The 21,325-nt window shown below is 48.1% G+C and overlaps 1 protein-coding gene across 2 annotated transcripts; it reads right to left on the reverse strand.

The window, feature by feature from the left end:
- Positions 1 to 89: 89 nt before the first annotated feature.
- Positions 90 to 16,570, reverse strand: PRODH2 (proline dehydrogenase 2). 2 transcript variants are annotated; one of them, XM_004015208.5, is made up of 10 exons: positions 16,302 to 16,570; positions 16,027 to 16,223; positions 15,797 to 15,935; positions 15,629 to 15,715; positions 7,119 to 7,199; positions 6,878 to 7,033; positions 6,606 to 6,772; positions 2,706 to 2,816; positions 2,129 to 2,214; positions 90 to 328 (listed from the first exon to the last, which is right to left on the reverse strand). In XM_004015208.5, the coding sequence occupies exons 1-10, from the start codon at positions 16,473 to 16,475 to the stop codon at positions 141 to 143; spliced, it is 1,386 nt and encodes a 461-aa protein (XP_004015257.2). In that variant the 5' UTR covers positions 16,476 to 16,570; the 3' UTR covers positions 90 to 140. The 2 variants fall into 2 exon arrangements, with proteins under 2 accessions (XP_004015257.2, XP_060254492.1); XM_060398509.1 differs by lacking the exons at positions 90 to 328; positions 2,129 to 2,214 and adding an exon at positions 2,220 to 2,262.
- Between the last annotated feature and the right edge of the window lie 4,755 nt (positions 16,571 to 21,325).

Below are 21,325 nucleotides of genomic sequence, written 5' to 3' on the forward strand. Positions count from 1 at the left end.
TCCTTCTTGAGCCACAGAGCCCCCGAACTTGGGCTGGCTGAGGTCAAGATGAGCCCGTCCCCAAAGAGGTGGCTTTGGTGCAAGGCAGCTGCCTGGGCAATAGCTCAAGAACTTTATTCACCACGTGACTCCTGAGGGTGCTAATGGGGGGATACCCTCAGGCCCCGCCCCAGCAGCCTCCGCCGAAGTTCTTGGCTGAGCAGCTCCTGTTCCCTGCGGGCACCCCGTAGTACACTTCGGTTCTCCTGGGCCCTCCGGATCAGGTAAGGGATCACCTCCTCCAGGGAGCCATAGGGGATGGACTTGTACACAGCATAGCCAGCCTGCCCTGGAGGGAGAGTATTGGCAGGGTGTGGGCTCAAGTTTGACGAGAGGCTTCCCTAGGCTCCATCTAGAACAAAGACTTCCATTTCTGAGAGCATGACAGATTAGGTGAGTTGGACAAAATCTCCCGCTGAAAAAAACTAAAACTCCTGGAGTAAACATTAAAGTAAAAAATTCTCAAAGTTATAAAAATGCTGCAAAGAGAATAAAGTGAAAGTGAAAGTCACTCAGTCATGTCCAACTCTTTGCAACCCCGTGGACTATACAGTCCATAGAATTCTCCAGGCCAGAATACTGGAGTAGGTAGCCTTTCCCTTCTCCAGGGGATCTTCCCAACTCAGGGATCGAACCCAGGTTTCCCGATTGCAGGTGGGTTCTCTACCAGCTTAGCCACAAAGGAAGCCCAAGAATACTGGAGTGGGTAGCATGTCCCTTCTCCAGGGGAATCTTCCCGACCCAGGAATCGAACCGCAGTCTCCTGCACTGTGGGCGAATTCTTTACCAACTGAGCTATTAGGGAAGCAAAGCGAATAAGGAATTTACTAATTCAAGAATTAAGAGAAAATGAGGGGCTTCTCTGGTGGAGCAGTGGTAGAGAATCTGCCTGCCAATGCAGGAGAGACGGGTTCAATCCCTGGTCCGGGAAGCGCAACTACTGAAGCCCCCATGCCTAGAGCCCGTGCTCTGCAACAAGAGAAACTGCAATGAGGAGCCCGTGCACTGCAACTAGAAAGTAACCCCCTGCTCACCACAGCTAGAGAAGAGACCATGCAGCAGTGAAGACTTAGCACAGCCAAAAATAAATTAAAAAAAAATTTTTTTTTTAAAGAGAGAGAACCCAGAGCAGAAGGATTACACAAGAAGTGTTTCTTTCCTGAGGACAAAACTGAGTTTCTGTCTAATGACTTCAAAGTTAAGGGGGTACAGAAATGGAGGCCTAAAGCCTGACCAGGATTAAGAGTTATTAAGGAGAGTTCCCCCAGATTGAGTGTGAACCCCAAAATCTAGACCCTCAGAGTAAGAGTTAACTAGAAGTCAGCTCTCCCATAAGGAAGGTTGGCCTTGGCTGTAAACAGAGCAAGGAGGAAAACAGAAATCCATCTCTGAGAAGTTGTGGCCATGGGTTGCGTGCGTGTGTGCTCAATCACTTCAGTCGTTGTCAGACTTTGCATACAAGGCTGTGGACTGTTAGCCCACAAGGCTCCTCTGTTCCTGAGATTCTCCAGGCAAGAATACTGGAGTGAGTTGCCATGCCCTCCTCCAGGGGATCTTCCTGACCCAGGGATTGAACCTGCATCTCCTTCATTGCAGGCAGATTCTTTACTACTGAGCCACTCGGGAAGCCCATTACCGTAGGTTAGTCTCCTAAAATATTTGCAGCCCCAGTGTGGATCCTTGGGATATCTCAAGAAACCTCAAGCTATGAATTTAGGGTGCAGTGATTTTGCACCCCTTAGTGCCTGGCAGAAGAAAACATAAATATTCTGGTCTCAGGCCCTGGGGAACAACACAGTAAAGATAACAAAGCAGACAGGAAACAAGATACCAAGATCAAGAACCAAGATACCAAGATCAAGACAAAAACAGCAGAGCACAGACACAGAAACATAGGCCCGCGAGGCCTTCAGATATGGAGCAGACCTCTCTGAGGGCCTGCCACTGGGCTGGCTGCGAGCTGTTGATGGGAGCCTGGCCAGGCTTCATCTGGGAATGGGAGAAGGGATCTGTTTGGGAGGGAATGATGCTGGGGCAGGTTAGGTGGGAGGTGGGAGTAGGGGTCAGGAAGGACGGATCACTCACATACCCAGTGCCAAGGAGACATGGTCACACATCCCCAGAAGTTGTCCAAAGCAGACTGGCCCATCTGGAGGAATGCCCAGCTCCCACATGCTACAGAAAAGGTCACATCATCAATCTAGACAGTGGCTGGATCCAGAGCTGAAAGCCATGACACACTCATATGGCTCTTCTAGTTATTCAAATATTGAAGTATTTCCAAACTCACTGATAAATAACCATGGCCCTGGGACCTCTGAAAGTTCCCCGGTAAGTCTCAGCTCCTTTCCTGAAATATTTGGACTTCCCTGCTGCTGCTGCCAAGTCACTTCAGTCATGTCCGACTCTGTGCTATCCCATAGGTGGCAGCCCACCAGGCTCCCCCATCCCTGGGATTCTCCAGGCAAGAACACTGGAGTGGGTTGCCATTGCCTTCTCCATTGGACTTCCCTATTCCCCAGCAAATAAGGGGCAGTTCCTTGTTCAGCTAGAGCCTACAGGTGTAGCAGGGGTTAAATATTTTGAATATTCTCCCCAGACCCCCTTTGAACCTACTGGCCCCTACAGTCCCTCCCCTTGTCAACCACCCTTTGGGCGCTTCATACCGCTTGGTTGCCTGGCGAACAGAGTCCTCATTATGGGAAGCCACCATGAGGTGGCACATGGGGCCACGATGGGACACCTGGGTCAGCATCAGCTCCAAACAGCGGCTGTAACTGAAGGGAGATGAAGGATCAGCATATGGTACCTGGTGAGTTAGGGTCAGGCCCCAGAGACTGAGGATTTATGTCCTTGAGGGGCAGGGTGCCTAAGGGCAAGGACCCTGAAGTCAGGAAGTACCTACATCCCACCTGCCTCAGCTGTAAGGGGCATCTTCTTTCTGAGCCTTTTTCTTCTCTTTAACAACACACGTTCACCTGTTAGCCTTGTTGTGAGGATGGAGTGAGATGAGGGTAGACCTAAAGTCTTTGGCACAATGGCAGTCTCACAGCAAAGGGCCATGTCACAGGAGATGACATTTACCCACTGACATTCACTTCAGCAACGTCTGCAGAGCAGGGTTCGCAACACCCCCAAATGTCTGTAAGTGGGAAACTGGCTAAATGAACACCCAGAGGATAGTGGAAGGCCCCTGTAGGGGCAGGGACCACCCCCCTCATGATTGGATGGGGATGTGGGTGGAAGTGAGCTGTATCAGCCTGTTTATTTTTGTGTCATTTTGATTTTTGTTTTGGTTGTGCAGAGAGTGGCATGTGGGATCTTAGTTCTTCAACCAGGGATCAAACCCATGCCCCTCAAAGTAGAAGCATGGAGTCCTAACCTCTGGACCATCAGGTAAGTCCCCATTTTGATTTTTGAATCATGTGAATGTATTATTTACTTAAAATCTCTATTAAAACATTAATGGTACTATGCTGGAGAAGATGTGGAGAAACTGGAATTCTCCCACTGTGCTGGTGTGAGTCTAAAAGGCTGCAGCCGCTTTGGGAAACCATCTGGCAGTTCCTCAAAAAGTTAACCATGGAGTGACCATAGGACCCAGCAATGCCAGTCCTAGAGAGCTGGACTTTCAAGAGAATTTAAAATGTACATTTACCAAAAAAATATGTACATGAATGTTCATAGCAGCACTATCCGCAATTGACAAAAAGTGTAAACAATCCAGATATCCATCAATTGATGGATGGATAAATCAAATGCGGTCTCTCCATACAATGGAATAGTATTCAACTGTAACAAGGAATGAAGCATTGACACACACTACAACATGGTTGAACCTTGAAAACATTATGCTGAGTGAAAGAGGCCAGGTACGGAAGGCCGCATATTATGTGACTGTACTAATGAGAGATGTCCAGAATAGACAGACCCATAGTGACAAAAAGTAGATCTGTGGCTTCCAGGGCCTAAGGGGATGGGAATTACGAGTGACTGCTAGTGGATATTTGCATTAGCAAATTAGCAAATAGAAGGGGGAGAGGTGGAAGCAGTGACAGATTTTCTCTTCTTGGGCTCCAAAATCACTGCGTGGTGATTGCAGCCATGAAATTAGAAGATGATTGCTTCTTGGCAGGAAAGCTATGACAACCCTAGACAGTGTGTTAAAAAAGCAAAGACATCACTTTGCTGACAAAGGTCTATATAGTCAAGGATATGGTCTTTCCAGTAGTCGTGTACAGATGTGAGAGCTGGACTATAAACAAGGCTGAGTGCCAAAGAAATGATGCTTTCAAACTGCAGTGCAGTGCTGGAGATGACTCTTGAGGGTCCCTTGAAAAGCAAGGAAATCAAACCAGTCAATCTTAAAGGAAATCAACCCTGAATACTCTTTGGAAGGACTGATGCTGAAGCTGAAACTCCAATACTTTGCAAACAGCTGACTCAGTGGAAAAGACCCTGACACTGGTAAAGATTGAAGGCAGAAGGAGAAGAGGGCGACAGAGGATGAGACGGTTGGATGGCATCACTGATTCAATGGTCATGAACTTGGGCAAACTCTTGGAGATGGTGAGGGACAGGGAAGCCTGACGTGTTGAAGTCCATGGTGTCCTGAAGAGTCAGACACAATTTGGCTACTGAACAAAAACAGCTGATGGATATGGTTGTGTTTTTTTTGGGCTGTGCCATGTTTATTTGTCTGTCTGTCTGTTTGTTTGTTTTGCTGAGGGATGTGAGACCTTAGTTCCCAGACCAGGGATCAAGTCCATGTCCCCTGCAGTGGACCCTCAGAGTCTTAACCACTGGACCACCTGGGAAGTCCCAGAGTTTCTTTTTGAGATGATGAAAATGTTCTGGAATTGGTGGTGATGGCTGCACAATTTAAGGAATATACTGAAAGCCACTGAATTGTCTAAAATAGCAAATTGTATGGTATGTGAATTATATCTCAGTAAAAAAAAAAAAAAGATTCCAAATGATTAAGCCCATAGAACACAAATGTGCCTAGGAGGCTTCGTGGGCTTTGGATTCAAGCTTAGCCTTCGTGGCTTGGCCACTTTCTATGGGAGCTTGGTAAGTCCCTGTGGCTCTACAGACCCCTCCTTTTCCACTGGGAAATGAAATCAGGCTTTGAAAGCTCCATGAGGACAGGGCCTGGGGTCCAGCTGGATTGCTACTGCAACCAGAATCCAACACAGGTCCTGATCTAAAACAAGTGATCAGCAAGTGTGTATTGAAAGAATAAATCTTTTCTTCTCGGGGCCATGAGATGGTGGCCCCAGGAGCTCAGCCATGTCTTGCCTGTGATTTGAGGTGTATCAGAATGAGGGTTCTAGAGTCAGTCTGCATGCGCTAAGTCGCTTCAGTCGTGTCCAACTCTGTGACCCGATGGACTGCAGCCCGCCACGCTTCTTTGTCCATGGGATTCTTCAGGCAAGAACAGTGGAGTGGGTTGCCATGCCCTCCTCCAGGGCATCTTCATGACCCAGGGATCGAACCTGCATCTCTTGCATTGGGAGGAGGGTTCTTTACTGCTACCGCCACCAGGGAAGCCAGTCTGCCAAGGCTCAAATCTTGGCACTGCCACTCACTAGCTCTGCAACCTTGGGTAAGAGATGTCATGTCTCTGAGCCTCAGTTTCATCCTCTGTGAAATAGAGAGAGAGCAATAGTATCTACTTCTTGGGCTCATTTACTCCTTCATTCACCAGACCTGTACCAAGCACCTCCCATGGAGCAGGAGCAGTGTTAAGCACTGAGGACTCAGCAGTGAACAAGTTAGAAAACCCTGCCCTCCTGGGCCCACGCACTCATGGGAGAGAAAGGCAATGAGCAACTGAACGCCAAAGCTCTACTGACAATAAGTTCTGGGAGAAAAATCAGTCCAAGAAGAGAGGGTGTGGTATGTGTCAGTTTTTGGTAGGGAGGGCAAGAAGGTCCCCTGAGAAGGTCCCAACAAGTGAAGACCTAAGAACATGAGTGGCTGAGCCCTGCCACACGGCCATCTGGAGGGAGAAGGTTCTGGGCAGTGGGAACAAGAAGTGCAAAGTCCCTGGGGTCGTCAAGGAGGCCAGTGTGGCTGGAGTGAAGTGAGTGAGGGGACAGGACTGCCGGCCACTGATCGAGGGTGTGCTGGGAGCTATGGGAGGATTTGAACTGAGGAGGGAGATTTGACAACAGGTATTAACAGGCTCCCCACTGGTGACAGGTTGGGGAGGGGTGACAGAGAAGGGAGTAGGCTGCTGTTCATGTGGGAAGTGACAGTCTCATGGTCGGGGAGAGAGATGACCTGTAGACGCACGTAGGTTGCTGGACACTGTGGGGAATGAGCTCTAATGAAAGGTTAGATGCTATTGCTATTCCTCTCAAGGCCAGCAGAGGATGAGATGGCTAGATAGCATCACTGACTCAATGGACATGAATTTGAGCAAACTCCAGGAGATAGTGAAGGACAGGGAAGCCTGGCGTGCTGCCAGGCCATGGGGTCACAGAGTCAGACACGACTTAGCTACTGAACAACCACAGCAACAATTATTCATCTCAGAGGCCGGTCTGCCCCTGTCCCACCTCTGACTGGTAGCCTCATAGTCAGGCTGAGTGGGATCTTCGGTTTCCTGGAGCCGGGCCATCTCTCTCTCCTTGTCCAGATACGCCCCTCGTACCAGCTTCACCCCAAAGGCCAGGCCAGCCCTGTCTGCGGCCTCAGCATCCCGCTTCAGCCGCTTGTAGGTGTCCTGGTGGAGCACATGGGTGGCTTCAGATCAAGGCGCTGGGACCCCAGCCTGCAGCCCCTTGTCCCCAACCACACCCCGCCCCCATCCCCGGAGTGCACCACACACCTTCAGATAGGCCTGGTAAGTGTTCCACACCCAGGGCCCGCCTTCCCCGGAGCTGTTCCAGCGCATGGCCAGGGCAGCCACCAGCAGAGAGAGTGCCGGGTTCAGGGAGGTGTACTCAGCATCCACCAGGAGCCTAACGCGCTGGGCCCGGGCGTGCTGAGGGAGAGAGGGACTGCAGTCGGGGCCCAGGAGTGACCAGCAAACAGGTGCAGTGGAGGCAGGCCTCGACCGAAGCTGTTACCTGTACCACCCGGTGCAAGCGACTCAGGGAGGCCTGGAGATGTCTTGTTTGCTCCGTGTTGAGGCAGGAGACCCGGAGGTCCTAGGGGGCAGTGGGGAGGCAAGGCGGATCAGGCCTTCTGGACCCTTCCAGAGCCCAAGCCGCATCTCCCCAACCAGCAGGCAGGGAAAAAAGTTTAGAAATTACTAGAACTCTGGAAGCCAGCTGTGTCATATAGATACTGTTTATTGAGGTGTAATATACGGATGGACGGGCTTCCCAGGGGGTGCTAGTGGTAAAGAACTTGCCTGCCAATGCAGGTAAAGAGACCCTGGTTCTATCCCTGGGCCGGGAAGATCCCCTGGAGGAGGGGATGGCAACCCACTCCAGTATTCTTGCCTGGGAAGTCCCATGGACAGAGGAGCCTGGCCAATTACAGTCCCGTGGGGTCACACAGAGTCGGACATAACTGAAGAGACTTAGCACGCGCTCACACACACACACACGGATTGAGAGCCCAGAATTTGAGTTTGAGTTTTGGCTCCACCATTCACTGTGTGGCCTTGAACAAATGTAACCTCTCTGGGCCTCAGTGTTCTCCTCTGTAAAATGGGGATGATTATAGCATCTACCTCATTCAGTTGCTGTGTGGATAAAAATGGGTTAATATGTGAGAAGTGCCTGGCCATAAACAGGACAGGACAGGGCCAGCATATGAGAAGCGCTCAATGTTTTTGTTGTTTTGTGTGCATGCTCAGTCGTGTCTGACTGTTTGAGACCCCGTGGACTATAGCCCGCCAGGCTCCTCTGTCCATGGGATTTCCCAGGCAAGAATACTGGGGCAGGTTGCCATTTCCTACTCCAGGGGATCTTCCTGATCCAGGGATCAAACCCATGTCTCTAGCACCTCCTGCTTTGGCAGGTGGGTTCTTTACCACTGTGCTACCTGGGAAGCCCTAAGCACTCAATACATGTTGCTATTGTTATGATAATAGGTGACCTCAAATGCCATCTTCTGTATTTAATCTTCACAATGATCCTAGTAGGCAGATGTTATTCGAAGCTCCGTTTTCCAGTGAGAAAACCAAAGCTGGGAAAGTGAAGTGACTTGGAATTAGCATCTAGGAACAGTTCAGTTCAGTTCAGTCGCTCAGTCGTGTCCGACTCTTTGTGACCCCATGAATCGCAGCACGCCAGGCTTCCCTGTCCATCACCAGCTCCCGGAGTTCACTCAGACTCAAGTCCATCGAGTCCGTGATGCCATCCAGCCATCTCATCCTCTGTCGTCCCCTTCTCCTCCTGCCCCTAATCCCTCCCAGCATCAGTCTTTTCCAATGAGTCAACTCTTCGCATCAGGTGGCCAAAGTACTGGAGCTTCAGCTTTAGCATCATTCCCTCCAAAAAACACCCAGGGCTGATCTCCTTCAGAATGGACTGACTGGATCTCCTTGCAGTCCCAGGGACTCTCAGAAGTAGTAGCCAGCTCCTAATAAGAGCCGTGTTACCTTGCGTTAGTTTCTCAGGATGCCTCATTGCAACTCACAAGGCTCCCCTGGTCTGACCCCTTTATGCTGCCTCCTCCCACCCTTCACCTCGCTCCCTGCTCTCCGGCCTCGCTGGCCTCCCTTTGATCATGCCAGGTACCTTCCCACCTCAGAGCCTCTGCTCTGGCTGTTCCTTTCACCTGGAACACTGTTCCCCCAGATGTCGATCCACCCAGCTCCAACCTCTCAGCAGGGTCTTTATTTTCTCTGGTTTGAATTTGTAACTCCCTAGCTGGGGCTTTCCCTTCCCCTTCCTCAGCCTTATTTTTCCCTACAATGCTCGTTTTTTTAAATTAGTTTATTTATCTGGCTGCGCAGGGTCTAGGTTGCAGCACTTGAACTCTTAGTTGTGAGATTTGGGATCTAGTTTCCTGACAGGGATCTGACATGAGCCCCCTGCATTAGGAGCATGGAGTCTTAGCCACTGGATCACGAGAGAAGTCCTCGTTGTTGTTCAGTCGCTAAGTCATGTCTGACTCTTTGCAACCCCATGGGCTGCAGCACACTAGGCTTACTTGTTCTTCACTCTCTCTCAGAGTGTGCCCAAACTCACTTCCATTGAGTTGGTGATGCCATCCAACCATCTGATTCTACAGTGCTTATTTATACTTGTTGCTGCTAAGTCACTTCAGTCGTGTCCGACTCTGTGCGACCCCATAGACGCCAGCCCACCAGGCTCCCCTGTCCCTGGGATTCTCCAGGCAAGAACACTGGAGTGGGTTGCCATTTCCTTCTCCAGTGCATGAAAGTGAAAAGTTAAAGTGAAGTCACTCAGTCGTGTCCAACTCTTAGTGACCCCAGGGACTGCAGCCCACCAGGCTCCTCCGTCCATGGGATTTTCCAAGCGAGAGTACTGGAGTGGGGTGCCATTGCCTTCTCCAATTTATACTTAATGTTACATATCTGGTTTGAAGTTTTTTTTTTAATAATTAAACATTTTTCACACACTTATGAATAGAGTGAAGAGAGGGTAGTATTTTTCTGTGTCTGTCTCTGCATCACCCTCCACATCTGAATCCAAGATCACTTCTAATAAACAGGAACCTTTCAGAACAGCTCAAGTGAAAAGGCAGTTTACTAATACAGGAAAACTCTCAAAACCCAGTTTTGAATGTATCTACTTTATCTGCATTAATTTCTGCATTAATTTCCCTAAAACAATTAAGTAAACATAATTTCCAATTTACAAATAAGGAAACTGAGACCCAGAGGGCAACCTAACCTTTAAAAAGAACGAATTTCCTGGCTGGGTGCACTTGCGCCCCCTCCCCACCACGTGACCGGGAGCCGAGCAAGTCTGCACTCAGCTTTGGTTTTTTGTCTTAACTTTTTATTGGACTTTTTTGGGGCTTTTATTGCTGCTTTTTGGGGCTTCCCCAATGGCTCAGTGGTAAAGAATCCACCTGCCAATGCAAGAGACTTGGAGACACAGGTTCCGTCCCTGGGTTGGGAAGCTCCTCTGGAGGAGGAAATGGCAACTCACTCCAGTATTCTTGCCTGGAGAATGTCATGGACAAAGAAACCTGGTGAGCTACAGTCCATGGGGTCTCAAAAGAGTCAGTCAAGACTGAGCACAGCACAGCACAGCACACATAGTTGCTTTACAATGATGTGTTAATTTCTGCTATACATCTAAGTGAATCAGCCATACATATGCATATTCTCCTTTTTTGGATTTCCTACCCATGTAAGTCACCATAAAGCATTGAGTAGAGTTATCTGTGCTATACAGTAGGTTCTCATTCAGTTCAGTCGCTCAGTCGTGTCTGACTCTTTGCAACCCCATGAATCACAGCACGCCAGGCCTCCCTGTCCATCATCAACTCCTGGAGTTCACTCAGACTCACGTCCATCAAGTCAATGATGCCATCCAGCCATCTCATCCTCTGTCGTTCCCTTCTCCTCCTGCCCCTAATCCCTCCCAGCATCAGAGTCTTTTCCAGTGAGTCAACTCTTCGCATCAGGTGGCCAAAGTACTGGAGTTTCAGCTTTAGCATCATTCCTTCCAAAAGAAATCCCAGGGTTGATCTCCTTCAGAATGGACTGGTTGGATCTCCTTGCAGTCCAAGGGACTCTCAAGAGTCTTCTCCAACACCACAGTTCAAAAGCATCAGTTATTCGGTGCTCAGCCTTCTTCACAGTCCAACTCTCACCTCCATACCTGACTACTGGAAAAACCATAGCCTTGACTAGATGGACCTTTGTTGGCAAAGTAATGTCTCTGCTTTTGAATATGTTATCTACATTACATATAATACTGTATATGACTGCCAGAAGAAATATCAATAACCTCAGATACGCAGATGATACCACCCTTATGGCAGAAAGTGAAGAAGAACTAAAGAGCCTCTTGATGAAAGTGAAAGAGGAGAGTGAAAAAGTTGGCTTACAACTCAACATTCAGAAAACTAAGATCATGGCATCCGGTCCCATCACTTCATAGCAAATAGATGGGGAAACAATGGAAACAATGAGATACTTTATTTTCTTGGGCTCCCAAATCACTGCAGATGGTGACTGCAGCCATGAAATTAAAAGACATTTGCTCCTTGGAAGAAAAGTTATGACCAACTTAGATAACATATTAAAAAGCTGAGACATTACTTTGCCAACAAGGGTCCGTCTAGTCAAAGCTGTGGTTTTCCCAGTAGTCACGTATGGATGTGAGAGTTGGACTAGAAAGAAAGCTGAGTGCCGAAGAATTGATGCTTCTGAACTGTGGTGTTGAAGAAGACCCTTGAGAGTCCCTTGGACTGCAAGGAGATACAACCAGTCCATTCTAAAGGAAATCAGTCCTGAATATTCATTGGAAGTACTGATGCTGAAGCTGAAACTCCAATACTCTGGCCACCTGATACAAAGAACTGACTCATTTGAAAAGACCCCAATGCTGGGAAAGATTGAAGGCAGGAGGAGAAAGGGATGACAGAGGATGAGATGGTTGGATGGCATCACCGACTCTATGGACATGTGTTTGAGTAAGCTCTGGGAGTTGGTGATGGACAGGGAAGCCTGGCGTGCTGCAGTCTATGGGGTCAAAAAGAGTCAAACACAATTGAGCGACTGAACTGAACTGATAAATGTCAATCCCAATCTCCCAGTTCGTCCTACCCTCTGCCCTTGGTATCCATACATTTGTTCTCTATATCTTTGTCTCTATTTCTGCTTTGCAGTAGGTTCATCTGTACCATTTTTCTAGATTCCACATGTATGCGTTAATATACGATATTTGTTTTTCTCTTTGGCTTTGATTTGAATGATTGTGTCTTGCAAGTAAGTGCCTCAAGGACATATATTTTGTTTATCTTGGTCAGCATCCCCACCCCTCAGTGGACATGAGCAAGCTCTGGGAGATGGTGAAGGACAGGGAAGCCTGGCGTGCCGCAGTTCATGGGGTTGCAAAGAGTCAGACATGATTGAGTGACTGATCAACAACAGTCGCTACCCCTAGCACAGCACCTGGAACATGGTCCATATTCAACAGACATTTAAGGAACTGTTACACATTTGTAACAGGAGTCTTCTCTGGTGGCTCAGATGGTAAAGAATCTGCCTGCAATGCTGGAGACCTGGGTTCAATCCCTGGGTCGGGAAGATTCCCCTGGAGGAGGGAATGGCAACCCACTCTAGTAATTCTTGCCTGGAGAATTCCATGGACAGAGGAGCCTGGCAGGCTACAGTCCATGGGGTCGCAGAGTTGGACATGAGTGACTAACTCACACAGTTCTCGGTCTTCTTATGGGGATTCCACAGTGAATGTGAGCTGCTAGTGACTCAGGGAGTCCAGCTGGGTTCAGAGAAATGGGGAAGTTAAAAGAGAGGAACAGGTGGAATTCAGGGCTCTGTTATGGCCAACAGGACTCCTTCCCAGGCGGCGCTAGTGGTAAAGAACCTGCCTGCCAATGCAGGAGATACAAGAGATACGGGTTCAACCCCTGGGTTGGGAAGATCCCCTGGAGGAGGGCATGACAACCCACTCCAATATTCTTGGCTGGAGAATCCCATGGATAGAGGAGCCTGGAGGGCTACAGTCCATAGGGTCACAAAAAGTTGGACACGACTGAAGTGACTTAGCACACACACACACACACACACACTCATGGCCAACAGGATGGATATGGACCACTTCCTGGGGAAGAAGACTCTCTCCAGGAGGAGGGAGGAGCAAGGGGCACCTACCTGCCCAGTGCTTCTCCCCAGTCAGGGAATCGTCCCCCTGTGGGGCATCATCCGGGGGAGTTCTGGGGTGTGAGCAGCTGGTGGAGCTGCCACCCTCACAGGGGGCCGGCCCAGCCCTCATTTACCCTTCACTACTGTCTGAGGTGGCGACTACTGTCACCCCCGGTTTACAGAGGGGAAGCAGAGGTCAAGGCACAGAGAGGTGACGTTACTCATCTAAAGTCACACAGCTTGACCTAGGATTTAAACCTCAGCTTCTCCAGAGCCTGAGTACTTAACCGTCACCATGTACACCCACCCACAGGCAGAGAGGAAATGCTTCCCTCAAATATATGTAAAGCCATTAGGACAGCGCACGGCACGTTGTGAGTGGTCGGTAAGTTCTCCACCATTAATATGTTGTTCCAAACTCACTTGCTTCATTCATTTATTCATTCACTTGACATGTTTATCACATCCTGTCTAGGTGCTAGGGCCTGGGACAAGGCCGTGAACAAGACAGTCAGAAATCATGCTGACTATGAAGACCAAGGATGGGTGGGGGCTGGGATCTATGGGGGGGAAGGCAAGGAGGCTCTGACATGGGAACAGGAAGAAGGGAGAGCTTTAGGGAGACACAGGCCAGTGTGGGACCCCGTGGGTGTGAGGTCTGGGGGACGCCCAAGGGGAAGTTCGGTGCAGAGGGAGGGTCAGGGGAAAGGCTGGGCCTGGAGACAGAAAGGTGGGCATCATTAGTGCAAAGCAGGGAAACTGAGGCTGAAGGGGTGGGTGAGAAGGCCCTTTGAGGGGAGTGAGGAGCAAGCCTGGGCCTCACCCTGGGGAACCTCCATATTTGAGTTTCAGGCAGAGTAAACTTAACAAAGACTGAGGATGAGCCAGGAGAGATGGAAACTGAGGAACACCAGGTCTGATGGTATTGGGGAAGACAAGGGAAGTGAGGGACACAGAAGGAGGCGGGCCCCTATGCCATGGTGAAGATGCCAGCCTGGCAAGGGTTTTAGTCCTGAAAACTGCCCTGGGAAGAAATTACTACCATTGCCACGTGCAAGTGGAAAGCTCATGAAGGGGTGAAGCTTGTTATGCTCCAAAGCTGATCCTTTAAGCACTGCTTCTATGTGTTCTGTGATGCATTAAAAAAAATTACAAATTAAAAAAGAAACATCAGCAGGTCCCAGGTAGTGTTATTTGGCAGTGATGGAGACTGAGAGGCCACCTGGGTGCCCATCCCAGGAGAGGTAAACCAGGCGGCCAGAAGCCCAAATTAGAAACAATGGATTAGGACTTCCCTTGTGGTTCAGGGGTTAAGAATCTGCCTGCCAATGCAGCGGATGCGGGTTTGATTCCTGGTCTGGGAAAACTCCACATGACTTGGAGCAACTAAGCCCAAGCACCACAACTAGTGAAGCCCGGGCACCCCAGAACCTGTGCTCCGCACCAAGAGAAGCCACCGCAGTGAGGAATCCCATGCACCACAATCAGAGTATCCCCCACTCTCCCCAACTAGAGAATGTCCAAGCACAGCAATGGAGACCCAGGACAGCCAAAAAGAAATAGGTAATTAAAAAACACAATGGATTAGGTGTATACAGAGATGCTTGGAGAGATCTAAAAATCAGAGTGCTCAGTGGAAAAACATAAAAAACAGAACGCAACAGATAACATAATGTTGTTTAGTCGTAAAGTTGTGTCTGACTCTTTATGACCCCATAGACTGTGGTGTGCCAGGAGTCTCTGCCCTTCACTATCTCCAGGAGTTTCCTCAAACTCATGTTCACTGAGTTGATGCTGTCTAACCACCTCATCCTCTGCCACCTCCTTCTCCTCCTGCTCTCAATCTTTCCCAGTATCAGAGTCTTTTTCAACATAATGATGAATGTTACTTGTAGATATTTAAAACTATACCCAACCCCCAGATTGATGGAGAAGGGCTCAAAGGGACTTTCTGCAGGGATGGAAATGTTCTGTACGTTGATAGGGATTATAGTAGCTCCAATGTGTATTTGTCAAAACTCATCAAAAGGTACATTTACAATGTATGCATCTCACTGTATATAAATTTTACCTGAAAAGAAATGACTCCTGAGCTCTAGTTGGTGATATGCGTTCTGAAGCATTTGGGGGAGAAGCGTGCTGATATCTGCAAATTACTTTGAAATGCATCAGAAAATAAGATGGGTGGGTGGATGGATAGAGGAGTGGATACGATTTTAAAGCAACAGTAGTTAAATGTTAACAATGGCAGGTGTTCACCATAAAATACTTCTGATTTTTCTGTATGTTTGAAAAATTTCATAATAAAATGTTGGAAAAATATGCCCCCAAATACCATATATTTGGCAAAACCACATCATGGTAACAAAGAGATGTATATTATACAAGGTGAAGTGATTGCTGATGGCGGGGAAGGTAGAAATAAGATGCGGAAACCAAAGAGTAAATGAGAGCGCGAATGAGTGAATGAATGAACCACAACCCCGCTGGTCTAATCATAGCTCCTAGCTAGTTAGCACACACTAGCGTAGCCGAGTTGATTGAAAAAATATTGGTTACTTTTTTATTGGTAAGGAGCTACTGTCTTAATTGATCCTACAAGAGCTCCCAGCTCCCAGGCCCCTAGCCTAGAATCCCCAGGTGACCCGTATTCCGGTTGCTCTCCAGCCATGCCCCAGGGCAGTAACCCTGTTTATTCTGATAGTTCTAAGCCTGGGAAGTAGAGATAGTTAAATATTTAGAACATCGCGCTGGCAGGTGTCTGCCGCCTCTGCACTCCCCACCAACCATTCCTCTCCCCCAGCCTGTGGTCCTTACCTGTCCAGAGTCCATGGCTTCTGCCAGCCTCTCAGGGCTCAGCTCCAAAGAATCCCCTGGCCTTCGGACCCACGAGGTGAGCTCCTTCTGGAATGGGATGATGGGTGGGGCGGTGAGGGGGACCCGGTGGGCAGCCGCCCCTCCCCTCCCAACCGGCCTGTCCCTTACACAGAGCCGAGTGCTCATCAGCGCCGTCATCTTCAGCTGCATCAGGGCGGTTCCCTTCGGGTCAGGGGTCTCCAGGAGGCCTCGTGACAGGTCCACGCATCGCAGCATCGCGCTGAGGTTCCCTTCATACCAGGCCTCGCTGCCCAGCCGGCAGGCATCAGGGCTGGGAGCCCACTAGCCCCCTTCCCACCAGCCTCCCAGCCTCCCTGGGCCCGGGCCCCCCTACTCACCCCGTCTTGACAGCCGAGTCTGGCTCCTCCTCAGTGGGCACTGCCAGCAGAGGCCGCAGTCCTAGGTTCTGGAGCTGTAGGACACAGCCCCTCACCTCCTCGGCAGTCTCACCAGCCACAAACTGCCCGTAGATGGATGCTCGGAGAAGCGCACCCGAGAGCCGGGAGCCCAGGAGTCGCTGAGACCAGGCTTGGAGCTGGGGTGACAGGGAGCAGGGGCTCAGAACCAGGCCCCGGGAACTTCCTAGGCTAGTCCCCTGGGGATGACTGCTCACCGCCAGGCCATGGGTGACCAGAGGCGGCCAGGCACACAGCCGTAGCACCAGCAAAGCCCGGGTCAGTTCTCCCGTGCCCTTGAGATGGAAGGCCCCACCATCAAAGCTGAGGGGCTGCCAGCCCCCCGGGGAGGGGCCAGCTCGGGAGCAGAGCACACGACAGGTCTGGAGCATCAGGAACCCTTCACCACTTCCACACTGGATCAGGGGGCTTTGGAGGCAGCTGGTCTACCCAGTGCCCCTTGCCCGGCCAGGGACAGTGACTGATTAACCAGACAGTAGCCAGGGAAAGGCAAATCTTTAGGATCACAGACTCCTTGATGGGCAGTTAATTATTAACTTATAGGGACATAGTTCAGAATAATGGGGACAGGAAAGGAAAGCCCCCCCTCAAAACCTCAATAACCCTCAGCATAACAGCTCACAATTATTAGGCACCCATCATATGCCAATGGGTATTAAGTCAGCTCTGGGAGCCAGGCAGTGTGGCTTTGTGATCTTGAGAAAGTTATTAAACATCTCTCGTTGCAACTGTTTCATCTTAAAGTGGGAGAGAGTGTAGTTTGCAAATACACATAATCTTTAATCTATCTGTTCTATATTAAGTATATAATCCTAGAGAACTTGAACATGGACCTCCCGAAACATGTACAGGAAGAAATGTTCACAACAGTGTTTTCTTCAGTAGCCCGAAATGGAAGCTACCCAAGTGTCCATCAGCTCGAGAATGGAGAAACGCACTGTGGTAGATTCATATGACAGACTACTATACAGCAATGGAAAGAGGATAAACTACTGATGCGTACAACCACACGGATGAGTCTCACAATGTTGTGTGAGAGGAACCAGGCTCCAAACAGGACATGCTGTCTTATTCTAATGAATAAACTTGAAAGCAGGGATAATGAAATGGCAATATAGTGTGTGGGGGGATGGGTGCATACATGGGTGGTAAAACTATAAAGAAAAGCAAGGAAATCATTAGCACAAAGATCAGAAAGGGATCAGAGGAGCTCTAACCGGGTGGGGTCTCATGGGGGCTTCTGTGCCCTTTTTTCATAACCTGATAATGATTCACAGTTGTTCATATTATAAGGGTTTTAAAATATATTCTTATTTTCCCTCCCACCCACTCTCAAGATTGAAGTGGGGAAGTTTGCTTAGTATTTATTTGGCTGTGTCTGGTCTTAGTTGCAGCACTTGGGACCTTTAGCTGTGGCATGTGGGATCCAGTTCCCTGACCGAGGATGGAACCCGGGCCTCCTGCATTGGGAGGGCGAAGTCTTAGCCACTGGACCACCAGCGAAGTCCTTAAACTTTTTTTTAGTTACATGTACAGTTTTAAAAATTATTTTAAAATTAAGATAGCACAAAAGGAAATGAAGTGAAACAGTCTTTCTCCAACTTCTCAATTTCAGTCCCTCAATTTCATGCCTCCAAGGCAATGAGGCATCCTTGGAGGGGATAGTTTGTGCATAAAAATGCACCTGTATAACTCCTTTTTATATATAAATGAGAAAATATTATTTGTCCCTTTGCACATTGACTTTTTTTTTACTTAATGTATTTTGAAGGATTATGCTCATCTCAGCATGTAAAACTATATGTCAAATTTGGAAGCTTCTATGTTATTTCTTCCTTTAATCTTTCGTAGATTTCACCAGTGAAGCCATCTGGTCCTGGAGCTTTCTTTGTGGGAAGGATTTGAATAATAAGTTCAATTTCTTTAATGAACATAGGGCTGTTCATACTTTCTGTTGCATCTTGGGTTAGCTCTTATATGTATATGTATATGTATTTTTCAAGGAATTGGCATTTCATCTAACTTGTCAAAGCCCTTGGCACAGAGTTGTCATAATATTCTCTTTATACCCTTTTAAGGGTAACAGAATTTTTTAATATCGTTTATTTATTTTTGGCTGTGCTGGGTCTTTGGTGCTGCCCAGGCTTTTCTCTAGTCAGCGAGCAGGAGCTACTCTTCATTGCAGTGCATGGGCTTCTCTCGTTGCAGAGCACGGGCTCTAGGGTGTGTGGGCTTCGTAGTTGTCACTCACAAGTCGCGGAGCACAGGCTCAGTAGCTGTGGTGCACGGGTTTAGCTGCTCCACGGCAAGTGGGATCTTACCGGACCAGGGACCGAACTCGTGTGCCGTGCATAGGCAGGGGGATTCTTAACCACTGGATCACAGGGAAGTCCCTAGAGAAGATATTGTCTTTTATTTCTCAGCTGGCAGGTCTTACTTTCCCCGCCCCCCCCCCACCCCCTTGCTTATTCTTAAGGAGATAGGACCAAACAGCAGATGAGTTGCTTTCATTTGTGGATCACAAAGGTTAATGGTGATAGAAGGAGATTGTTGAACAGAGAAATAATTTGCTCCTTTCTCAAATTAGGCATAGGTGAGCCACACTTAAGTTTAACTAGTGATGTGTGTGGTTGTCTTCTATTTCCTATTTTGGAAATAGGAGGAATTTCCTGTTGGCAGGAGAAATAAAACCCACTTTCTGACTTCTGACATTGTGTTAACCAATCAGGAGAATTTCGTTCTTCTCCCAGGGTAGAGATGTGGGGGGTGCACTGGGGTATGGTGATGAGATTATCCTTCTGATGTTGATATTTACATATGTGAAAAGTACAGACTGTCCCAAGATGGGGCAATCCAGAACTAGGGGTGAATTCTTTAGGGTTATTGAGCAAGAGGGATGAGAAATGGGAAGTCTCATCTGTAGTTAACCTTGAGGTCTGTCCTAAGACAGAAGCTTCCAGTAGCCTTGGAAGAGCTTAAGTGAAGCTCCCAGATTGTCCTTCTGTGGGTGACTTCGGGGTGAGAGTGAAAGAAGCTTTAATATTAGCTCAGAGGCGGGGCAAGAGTTCTAAGTGGGAGGCCAGTCCTCAGAGTCCTCTCATTGGCTCTGACTGGGCCGCCTGGTGAACCCTAAGCCAATCACTGGGCTTGGAAAATGAGACACTCTGGTTGGCCAGTTCTGAGAGCTATGCCTATTGGTGGAGCTCCAGGTAGTGTCGGGGCTTGGTACAAAATATATCCGAAGTAGGGGACCTGGGCACTGACTGATGCTTCCCAAGAGAAGACTGCATATCACCAGGAAAAGGGTGAATAAACCCTGGATGACGGAACAACTGAGCTCATGAGTGATTCTGATGGTTCTGGGAAAGAATACATAAACTTAGAAGAGACTGGCATGTAGAAACAACTCATAAATGCTGTTCATCTGTTGTTTCAACTGTTCAGTGGCTTCCTATCACCCAGGGGATAAACTACAATCCTTCGTAATGTATCTTTGCCCATCTCACCAACCTCAACTCCTACCACTCCCTGTTATTCTCCAGCCTCAATTTTAGGAAAATCCCTTCCCACACTGTGTTCCTGCGGTCCTCTGCATCCCAATGCCCTACACAGCTACTTCGCCTTTAATATTGGGCCTCAGTGACCACAACATGCAGAGGACATTCTCTTCCACGACACAGACACTCTGAGCTCCAGATCCCAATACACAACCAATCTTCTGGTATATTGAGTCTTCTCAAACGGGCCGGTACTGCCCCCTGGTGGGAGTTTCGGGAAATTGCCTGAACGTTCTTGGTTGCCGCATTATGGAGGATGCTACGGTAGGCTGAGCGCGGAGTTAATGCTTTCAAAATTAATGCTTTCAAATTGTGGTGTTGGAGAAGACTCTTGAGAGTACCTTGGACAGCAAGGAGATCAGTCCGTCCTAAAGGAGATCAACCCTGAATATTCATTGGAAGGACTGATGCTGAAGCTGAAGCTGCAATAATTTGGCCACCTGATGTGAAGAACTAACTCATTGGGAAAGACCTTAATGCTAAGAAAGATTGAGGGCAGGAGGAGAAGGGAGCTACAGAGGATGAGATAGTTGGATGGCATCATTGACTCAGTGGACATGAGTTTGAGCAAGTTTCAGGAGATGATGGGAAGTTTCAGGGAAGCCTGGCATGCTGCAGTTCATGGGGTTGCAAGGAGTCAGACGCGACTTATCCACTGAACAACAACAGACATTGAGAAGCCAGGGTCAAGGCAGGCTGAACACTGTGTCTGCATCCTCAACAACTTGAAAATATCTTTAAAAGCATTCATATGGGTACAAAGAAAAGTTTATAATTATCTAAAATTAATATAACACAAATACACATGTATGCATATTTGGGGGGTGGTTTAAAGTATACTTTTTTCTGAAATGAAACAGTATCATAAATAGAATGACAAATATAATTTAGTATTTCTTCAGAATGGTACCAAGGGTTGTTCACCATATCAGAAAAATCATACCATCTATGAGATATACTGTAAAAAATTTAATGTTGTATAATACAGAGAAAGAAATACGCATATAATCACAAGTATTCAGTGTGATAAATTTCAGAAAGTGACAACACCTGTGTAACTAGCACCCAGGTCAAGGAACAACATTATCAGTCCCCTAGAAACCCTCCTTGGGTCCCTTTCAAGTCACTGTTTCCCTCTCCCCCAAAGGAAACCACCTTTGCCATAAATCAGTTTTCACTTTTTAACTTTAAAGAGTTGAAATCATACAGTATGTTCTCTTTTGAGTCTTTTGGATTCAGTATTGTGTTTGTGAGATTCAACCATGTTGTCGGTCAGTAGTTCATTTATCTTCATTGTCATAGTATCTGTTGGATGAATATACAATTTAAATGGGCTTCCCTGGTGGCTCAACAGTAAAGAATCTGCCTGCCAAAGAGGGAGACATGGGTTTGATCCCTGGGTCAGGAAGATCGCCTGGAAAAGGAGATGGCAACCCACTCCAGTATTTTTGCCTGGAGAATCCCATGGACAGAGGAGCATGATGAGCTACAGTCCACGGGGTCACAGTCAGACATGACTTAGCGACTGAGCATGCGCGCATGCGTATGTGTGTGTTCAGAATTAGTAGATACAGCCAGTTTGGCAAAACGGTTGTACTGATTTACAGTCCCATAAGCACATGCTTTTTCCTGACCATTTTTGTTCAGTTTTATTTTTCTTTTTT

Source organism: Ovis aries, chromosome 14 (genome assembly GCF_016772045.2).
Source record: "Ovis aries strain OAR_USU_Benz2616 breed Rambouillet chromosome 14, ARS-UI_Ramb_v3.0, whole genome shotgun sequence".
NCBI classification, from domain to species: Eukaryota; Metazoa; Chordata; class Mammalia; order Artiodactyla; family Bovidae; genus Ovis; species Ovis aries.